A 9861-nucleotide genomic window follows, 5' to 3' on the forward strand; every position below is an offset into this window, starting at 1 on the left:
AACAGGAACAGCCTAATGTTAGTAACCAGGATGGGCAAGGACCATTGTTATTGGCCCTCCCCATTATAAATTATGTCAGCCTGTTACTGCCTAAGCACAGAGGGGCCATTCATGATGCTCTGTGTCTGTTGATACCGGTTCTTCCTGGTAGCCCTGTGGCATTGGGTACTTTGGTAACAATTGGGAGTTTGCGCTAGTTGTTTTTTGGGCTAACGCTAAGCCCTGGCCTATTTATGGACTCTACTAAGCCTGAAAAGGAAATACAAAATAATGCTCTCCCCACACCCCTTGTTAACATTTTTATTGAAAGAAAGCTTGTCACCGAATCCAGTGTAGTCCACAGGATACATGGATCTGAGATAATAAGGAAAAAAACACACAAAATGGGTTAGTACATTTGTCACTTTCTACTGGGGGGAAAGTGCCCCTAATGCAGTTTGTTCCCAAACAGGGACCCTCCAGCTATTGCTTTACTACAACCCCCATCATTCCCAGACAGTTCTTTAATGGATGTGCTGAAGGAATTTAGCAAGGAAATTCCTTGCTGCCTTTCTGTAATGTGCATGAGCCCTAAGTCTCATAGTATGTTAAATGTGTCTCCAACATCCTAATGTACATATTACTTAAAAGGGACTTTGCTAACATCCTGGCATGACTGTAGATTCCCTAATACAGTCATGGCCGTAAATGTTGGCACCCGTGAAATTTTTCAAGAAAATTAAGAATTTCTCACAGAAATGGATTGCAGTAACACATGTTTTGCTATACACATGTTTATTCCCTTTGTGTGTATTGGAAATAAACCAAAAAAGGGAGGGAAAAAAGCAAATTGGACATAATGTCACACCAAACTCCAAAAATGGTCTGGACAAAATTATTGGCACCATTAACATAATATTTGGTGGCACACCCTTTTGAAAAAATAAATGAAATCAGTCGCTTCCTATAACCATCAATAAGCTTCTTACACCTCTCAGCCGGAATGTTGGACCACTCTTTCTTTGCAAACTGCTCCAGGTCTCTTATTGGAAGGGCGCCTTTTCCCAACAGCAATTTCAAGATCTCTCCACAGGTGTTCAATGGGATTTAGATCTGGACTCAATGCTGGCCACTTGAGAACTCTCCAGTGCTTTCTTGCCATCCATTTCTGGGTGCTTTTGACATATGTTTGGGGTCATTGTCCTGCTGGAAGACCCAAGATCTCAGACACAAAGCCAGCTTTCTGACACTTGGCTGTACAGTGCGACCAAAAATCCATTGGTAATCCTCAGATTTCATGATGCATTGCACACATTCAAGGCACCCAGTGCCAGAGGCAGCAAAACAACCCGAAAACATCATTGAACCTCCCCCATATTTCACTGTAGGTACTGTGTTCTTCTCTTTGTAGGCCTCATTCCGTTTTTGGTAAACAGTAGAATGATGTGCTTTACCAAAAAGCTCTATCTTGGTCTCATCTGTCCACAAGACGTTTTCCCAGAAGGATTTTAGCTTACTCAAGTTCATTTAGGCAAAATGTAGTCTTGCCTTTTTATGTCTCTGTGTCAGCAGTGGGGTCCTCCTGGGTCTCCTGCCAGAGCGTTTCATTTCATTTAAATGTCGATGGATAGGATAGTTCATGCTTATACTGATGCAGGACAGCTTGATTATCTTTGGAACTTATTTGCGGCTGCTTATCCACCCTCCAGAATATCCTGCGTTGACACCTTTCATCAATTTTTCTCAGCTACAGTGCCATGGGTTGCAAACTTCTTGATAATGTTGCGCACTGTGGACAAAGGCAAATCTGGATCTCTGGAGATGGACTTGTAACCTTGAGATTGTTGATATTTTTCCACAATTTTGGTTCTCAAGTCCTCAGTTCTCTTCTCCTCTTTCTGTTGTCCATGCTTAGTGTGGCACACACTGACACACAATGCAAAGACTAAGTGAACTTCTCTCCTTTTTATCTGCTTTCAGGTGTGATTTTTATATTGCCCACAGCTGTTACTTGCCCCAGGTGAGTTTAAAGGAGCATCATATACTTGAAACAATCTTATTTTTCCACAATTTTGAAAGGGGGCCAATAATTTTGTCCAGCCCATTTTTGGAGTTTGGTGTGACATTATGTCCAATTTGCTTTTTTTCCTCCCTTTTTTGGCTTAGTTCCAATACACACAAAGGGAATAAACATGTGTATAGCAAAACATGTGTAACTGCAATCCTTTTCAGGGGTGCCAACATTTACGGCCATGACTGTATTCCTCACCAACCTATTCACCTACCCAGTGCCATCCAAGTCTCCAGGAAGCTGAGATTTGGGGAGCTGTATGCTGGATTTCTTATTCAGTAGAGCTGCTTTAGAGACATTATACTGTGGTCACTGAGGATTTTCCACCTATTTTGACTCTTTGACTTTAGATTTTGTACAACAAAGGAAAAATATCCCTAACAAAATGTGACACAAGAGTATTGCACTATGTAATGGATTAGTACAGAGAACACTATAGCATATGTCATTCTCTCTGTTATTGGCTGTTTCCGGATAGGTAGAAGCTAAGTTTATAGGTTAGCCTAGAAAAATGTCTGCCCTTTGATGATCTCTAGCTTATCTGTTATTTACCCTATACATCCCCCATCATTGTAAGCTGTTAATGCTGTATCTTATATTCCAGGTCGCACACTGTAAACAGTTAATCTGTGACCCCAGCTACGTTCCCAACCAAGTGAAGAAAGTTGGACAAGTGATCAGAGTAATCTGCATCCTCAGCCATCCAATCAGGAACACCAATGAATGCACGTCTTGCCAAATTATTATCCCCCAGACGCAAGTCAACAGAAAATCAGGTTAGACTCAGACACATTAGAGTTAAAGGTCATGTGATTTTTATAGAACATGATTGCAAGATCCGAATACGTCTTAAAATTTGTATTCTGCATCCATAGAGCTGCATAGCACTGCATAGGACCCGTATACACAAAACTGTGGGAGATTTTTAATCAAGTCTTTTTGCAAAATTAATTGTATCTATAATTCAAAAAAATATAAGATAGAAAAAGAAAAAGTTTTTTTTTAATTCTCATTTAGTGACAAACTATATACTTTTAAAGGGGTACTCCGGTGAAAAACTTTTCTTTTTTTTAAATCAACTGGTGCCAGAAAGTTAAACAGATTTGTAAATTACTTCTATTAAAACATCTTAATCCTTCCTGTACTTATTAGCTACAGCAGAAATTCTTTTCTTTTTGAAACACAGAGCTCTCTGCTGACATCATGACCACAGTGCTCTCTGCTGACATCTTTGTCCATTTTAGGAACTGTCCAGAGTTGACAGTTTTGACAGTGGACAGTTCCTAAAATGGACAGAGATGTCAGCAGAGAGCACTGTGCTCATGATGTCAGCAGACAGCTCTGTGTTTCAAAAAGAAAAGTATTTCCGCTGTTGTATTCAGCAGCTAATAAGTGCAGGAAGGATTAAGATTTTTTAATAGAAGTAATTTACAAATTTGTTTAACTTTCTGGCACCAGTTGATTTAAAAAAAAAAGTTTTTCACCAGAGTACCCCTTTAAGTAATGAAACATATTGGCCCTCATTAACTAAAGGAGAACCGACAGTTTTTCTTGGTTATTGCGCCCAAAATTTGGTCGCATCCCGCGTGCAACCAAATCTGCGCCCAAAATTTAGGCGCACAACCTACATTTTCAAAAACACTCGGAGAGGTTAATTTAACCTACAAAATGGGCGTGGTTTACTAAAAAATGGGCGTTAACCCGACAAAATGGAAAAATCATTCGTAGTAATTGTGAAATCACTCTGAAAAAAGTGTGAAAAACCGACAGCCCAGGGGTCGAGTGAAAATGGAAAAATTGAGTGTTTTTGAGGAAGGGACAGCTGACCATTGTGGTTCATGATTAAATTACTTGTTTTATACTTTAAAAGCATTTTTAACCCCTCAACGCTTTTATGATTAAATTAAGTAATAGATTTTTTTAATTTATATATATATATATATATATATATATATATATATATTTTTTTTTTTTTTTTTATTTTTTTTTTTTTACTTTTGGGTTGTTAACCCATTAACAATCATGAATGTAAAGTTACATCCTTGTGCAGAGTAACTTTACTTTATTTATTTGGTTTAATTTTTATTTTTCCAGTGCGACACTTTTTATTCCCATGTGACAGAATTTAATATCATGCAACACAAAAAAAAAAACAACACATGCGACAGATTAGTAAATCACAAGGAAAAAAAAGACGAGTATACTGAAAAAAAAAACGTAACCGACACTCCAGTCTTTGTAAATGAGGGCCATTGTTTCAGAACTAGGCAGATTTTCATTTTGGCAACCTAGGAAAGCTGGGTGGCAGTTCTTATAGGGCATACAATTGATCAGCCTGTGCCTTGTTCGGAGCAGATATGTCGTATTAGCCGTAATGATTACATCTGCAATTTGTCATGTATTTTCTGGCGCAGACATTTACGTGTGTATGGTCTCCTGTTCGCACTGTGTGGCATCAGACGGGAAATATGTTGCTATTATTAGCACAACAGTAGAGAGCGAGAATCCGGAGAGTGAAATTCAGCCAGCCCTGGAACTACTGGAGCCTGTCGATCAGAAGTAAGATGAACCTATGAACGGGGAAGGGTGGATTGTGTCTATCCTTTTGGGACCATATAGATCTCCTTCCTCTCCTGTTTGATACATTGTATCAATGCAGATGATATTTAAGAGTCTGGAAAATGTATCAGTCTTGCAAAGAATTGTCTAGACTTGAAACAATTGTAACAAACCTTTAGCCGTGTTATGCTGGGTTCACACTACATTTTCTCCTATACGGGAGCGCATACAGCAGGGGGGAGCTGAAACCTCGCGCTCCCGTATGCCTTTCTATGCGCTCCCATATGTCATTCATTTCAATGAGCCGGCCAGAGTGGAACGTTCAGTCCGGTCGACTCATTTTTGCGCTGTATGCGCTTTTACAACCGGTCCTAAAACCGTGGTTGACCACAATTTTAGGTCCGGGGAAAAAGCGCATACGGCCCAAAAATGAGCCGACCGGACCGAACGTTTCACTCCGGCCGGCTCATTGAAATGAATGACATACGGGAGCGCATAGAAAGGCACACGGGAGCGCGAGGTTTCAGCTCCCCCCTGCTGTATGCGCTCCCGTATGGGAGAAATCGGACTAGTGAGCTAAATTAAAAGTGTAATACATTTTTTTTTATAAAGGTACTAGACAAGTAAAAATTACATGTAAATGGTCAGGATTAGGTACTGAGTGATATATTTAAAAATATATATTTTTGTTGGATCTGACGGGTACACTTTAATGAGAGTGCCCATTTAAAGCCAGGCTGTCATATAGTCATTGGGATGAACTGCAATATCTGACACAACTCATGTATTAGCCTTTTTTATGTCATATAACCTAAGGTTTCTTTTTTTTCTCTGCCTTATGCAGAATATTTCCTAGAATTTTACTGGAATTCAGGAAATAGAGCAGTAATGAATCACTCTTCATGGGGTGAGCTATGAAAACCAAGCAGGATTATTTTGGCCCTGACAGTGAAACATACAGTTTCTCCTCTTATCTATCGCTGGAAATGGGGCAATAGAGCTCAGTGGCCCAAATGATCTCAATTATCAGCCATTCCAAGCTGGGGAAGGGCTGATTGTAGTGTTGCTCAATGGGATGAGTGGTAGTGCAGAAACCACATTTCCCTCTTTTCACAGCTTTATGTCATGTGTCTCTAATACTCAGAACCTCCAGATACATATAAAGGTTTTTTTTAAGCAGTTTTAATTCATTAAAGTGAATGGGAGCCAAGCTGTAGTAATCCAAATGGCCACTATACGACGAATGAAGCCACTTGCCTCCGGCCCTGTTTATTGTGCATTGCTGGCACCACATCTTGGGCAAACAGCTGATCTATGTGGGTGATGGGTGTCTGATGGGTGTCTGAGCATTCATTCAAAGAGGACCAGTGGCCAACCCCTAAAAATGAGATATTACTTTCATTGAATATCTTAGGGTGCCCGATTTCACATCTTTTTACAGTTTCCTGAATTGCCTTCCTGTTTCGGAGATATGAGAGTTTATAGTTTGACAATTCAGGGAATTGTCAGATGAGCATGAACCTAATTTTAATAATGGGAGTGATGGGAGGGGTTATGCGGCCAGGGGGTGTGCATAGGCATATGCGCCCCCTCAGTGTCACATCCCCTGACTGTATAATTCTGCCGGTCACTCCCATTATTTAAATTAAGTTCACGCTCATCTGACAGATTCCCTGAATTGTCAGATAAACTATACATACTGTATACATATCTCAGGAATGGGCATAAAAAGAAACTGTAAAAAGGAGAGTTATCAGGGCACTCAAGTTATTTCTCACATTTTTTGGTGGATTGGCCACAGGTCCTCTTTAAGATAGCTGTCAGCCAAAAGGATTGGGCAGTTTAAATCCAACACGCCAATCCTTCTCTCCTACTACCATTGAGTTGGGAGGCCACTATTCTCATTAGATGGTTGGCTGCTTTTACTAAAAGTTTTGCATTTAACAAATGCTTATCTAACATCTATGACCAGCTTTCCATCCATGTGAGAGACTGATTTTACTGTAGAGGTCCAGACACTATTGTATTTTAAGATGTATGAGAAATAATAAGCCAAGCACTATGGAGTTGCATAAATAGAATTTCCCTAACAGACAGAATGTGCTTTGGGCACAGTACATAAATGCATCAGATAATTTGAATTATCTCTGGTTGACCTGAGTTCTGGACTGCACAGACCCACAACTACTATGTGTATTCCTGGCCCAGTATTCACTCAGTGTGCTGCTATATAGTGCTTCTGTACAGCTGTAAGATAGTTAAAGGGGTATTCCTGGTATTTTTATTTTATTTGACTATGCTACAGGGGCTGTAAAGTTAGTGTAGTTCATAATATAGTGTCTGAACCTGTGTGTGACAGTTTTCTCACAATTCTTCTGTGATTTTCACTCCAATATTTATTTTTACGAACATACAAAATGACTGTTGTCTCAGATTTTTCCCAGCTTGCAATGCAGCCGAGACCTGACTCACTAGTCAGCTGATGACAGGGAGCCTGTCTGCTTCAATGAGTGGAGAGAGCAATCTGCAACTAATGCAACAGCTGTAGGCATCCTGATTGAAAACCACAGGTCTTTGAATGGATGCAGCTCATTTATGTTTCAATGGGTAGGGTGGTTGATGTGTGGGAAGGAGTAAAATGGAATTGTGGGATTTGTAGTCCAAAAAAGAAAAGTCAAACAGGAAATACTAGTTCACAAAAAGCTAGCCACAGTGTTATGATAATCTCATGACATAGCCAGTTAGCCCCAAGACAAGCACAGATCCTTCCTAAGCATGTCCATTACTGCCTGCCAGGTACGTACTAAAATCACCTTATGGTGAATAACCCCTTTAAATTCCCCCCCCCCCCCCATTAATCCTGCCATATATTTGGATAATTTCCACTTCTATAGAAGACAATCCATTAATAGCATGATGTTATGAAACTGCTCTCCTTCACATTATTCTTGGTGTTTTTAGATCCTATTTTTACTATTACAGATTTGTGTCCATTAGTGACCAGTATGTCCCAAAACACGATGGAACAAAAAACCAGGTGAGATAACAAAACATTGTTTTAAAGGGGCTGCCTGGACTTCCATCAATGTGTGATCACTTTTTGATTCAAAGTTTATTCAGGCATATTATGGCACAATACATATGAAGCCAGCATGTTTCTTGGGCTTTGTGAGTTCCCTCCCCATGTCAAAAAAAAGGTTTGCCAACATATACCATGGTGTACTCCCAGCAGGCCCAGTAACTTTAATGGACAGAATGTTGTCTATCAGTTTGGTCCACCTTCTCAATGTATACTGTGAGTCTGCACAGCAAACATGGCTTTTGAATTACTCACACAAACAGTATACATTTGTGAAGTGAACAGACTGCAGTCACTTTAAGGGTATGTTCACATATAGTGAGTCAGATTTGCTACCTATTGACTTTAATAGGTATCAAATAAGAAATTAATGTGCAGCAAACCTGAGTGTAGGGTGCAGAACATAGCATCTTTACTTACCTCCGTGGCACATTCAGCACACCACACTTAAATAAATTATAGTAAAAAAATAAATAATAATAATGCTTATAAAAAACGATGGGGTCCCTTCTCTGTTCCATAACCAGATTAGATAAAACCAATTAAACTTTAAATCCTCACCATCCCTGCAGGCTACGTCTCTGGGGGATGGTGAGGATGGAGATTTTACCATATATAACATACTGCTACGCATTATATATGGTTAAATCTGATGACAGGTTCCCTTTATTTGCATATTATGCCAAAGCCAAGAGATGAAGAAAGCGATAAAAATGGCGCACACCTAAATATACAGTACAAAAATTACTTAATAGGGGTAAATGTGGAAATAAATATACACAGCAGCTCCTCTCAAAACATTTAAAGGGGCACTCCACCCCTAGACATCTTTTCCTCTATCCAAAGGATAGGGGATAAGATGTCTGATCGCGGGGGTCCCGCCACAGGGTCTGGGTCCCGACCACCGGAACGGAAGTCCGTGACATCACAACTCCGCCCCCGTGTGACATCACGCCCCATCCCCTCAATGCAAGTCTATGGGAGGGGGCGTGATGACCGTCACGCCCCCTCCCATAGACTTGCATTGAGGGGACGGAGCGAGACGTCACATGGGGGCGGAGTTGTGATGTCACGGACTTCCGTTCCGGTGGTCGGGACCCAGACCCTCCAGCGCTTCCGGAGCAGAAACAGGTGGGTGCCGCATGCTATATTGCGGGGGTCCCCAGCAGCAGGACCCCCGTGATCAGACATCTTATCCCCTATCCTTTTGATAGGGGATAAGATGTCTAGGGGTGGAGTACTCCTTTAAAGACCTCAGAGTTTTAGCTAATTTCACAACCAGAAGGGCCATGGACTCCTCCTAAGTGGTACTCATCCAAAAATTAAGTAGTACACAATAACTATTGGTTTTATACTTATATATATATATAATCACAAAAATATAAAAACTGAATGTATATATACAATCTGTGTCCCAGCGTCCAGTACAAAGTGTTTTAGCAAAATAGTACTCAGAAAATAAACCTGACCCAAAACCTAGGCACAGAGCAAAGGAAAGCCACTGGCTATGGCAGAAATACCAAACGGAAGCTCCCCTTTTCTCATAGGAATATAAAAATGATAAAAAAAAATAACTTCCTAATACAGTGTTTGCAAATAAATTGATTTCAATGGTATTTCCACAGATTTTTATCTCTCGATCATATGATGCCACCACTCACTTTGAGACGACCTGCAATGACATTAAGGACATCTTCCAGAGAATGACTGGTGCCACATTAGACTTCAAAGACATGTGGTGCACAAACACCGACACAGAAGATGGAGAGTGACACAATGTTAATTCGGATAGAAGATATTTGTACAGTATTTTTTTTTCACTGCCTTTACCCTAATTCATCTTCTGCAGATGTTGATTTTCTTGCTTGCTGGGACAGTACTATGAGTTTTGTACATAGCTTACCTGCTGTCATGTGTCATACGTCTGCTTAATAAAGCAATCTATATTTGCATTTTAAAAAGTTTATTTGCACAATCAGAGGGTAACAATTTATAGGGGTAGATCTGATCACAGGACATATGATTGCTGGGACCCCACATGATCTTGTTAATGCACACACATTTCTCCCATCAGAAAGGAGGGGGCGATTCCATTCATTGTCTATGGGAGCTACTGGGGATAGCACGGAGTACCATTGGTTCCTCAAAATACAACAGCCTCAGGTTACAATAT

At 40.3% G+C, this 9861-nt stretch overlaps 1 protein-coding gene across 1 annotated transcript in view; it reads left to right on the forward strand.

The window, feature by feature from the left end:
• Positions 1 to 9656, forward strand: part of LOC130276025 (rab GDP dissociation inhibitor beta-like) — a 70092-nt gene extending 60436 nt beyond the window's left edge. Inside the window, exons 8-11 of the mRNA XM_056524820.1 lie at positions 2655 to 2826; positions 4465 to 4609; positions 7592 to 7646; positions 9314 to 9656. Coding sequence (XP_056380795.1) covers positions 2655 to 2826; positions 4465 to 4609; positions 7592 to 7646; positions 9314 to 9460 — 519 coding nt within the window. The 3' untranslated portion in view covers positions 9461 to 9656. The remainder of the gene's footprint in view (positions 1 to 2654; positions 2827 to 4464; positions 4610 to 7591; positions 7647 to 9313) is intronic.
• Positions 9657 to 9861: the final 205 nt, after the last annotated feature.

This window comes from Hyla sarda, chromosome 6 (genome assembly GCF_029499605.1).
Source record: "Hyla sarda isolate aHylSar1 chromosome 6, aHylSar1.hap1, whole genome shotgun sequence".
NCBI classification, from domain to species: domain Eukaryota; kingdom Metazoa; phylum Chordata; class Amphibia; order Anura; family Hylidae; genus Hyla; species Hyla sarda.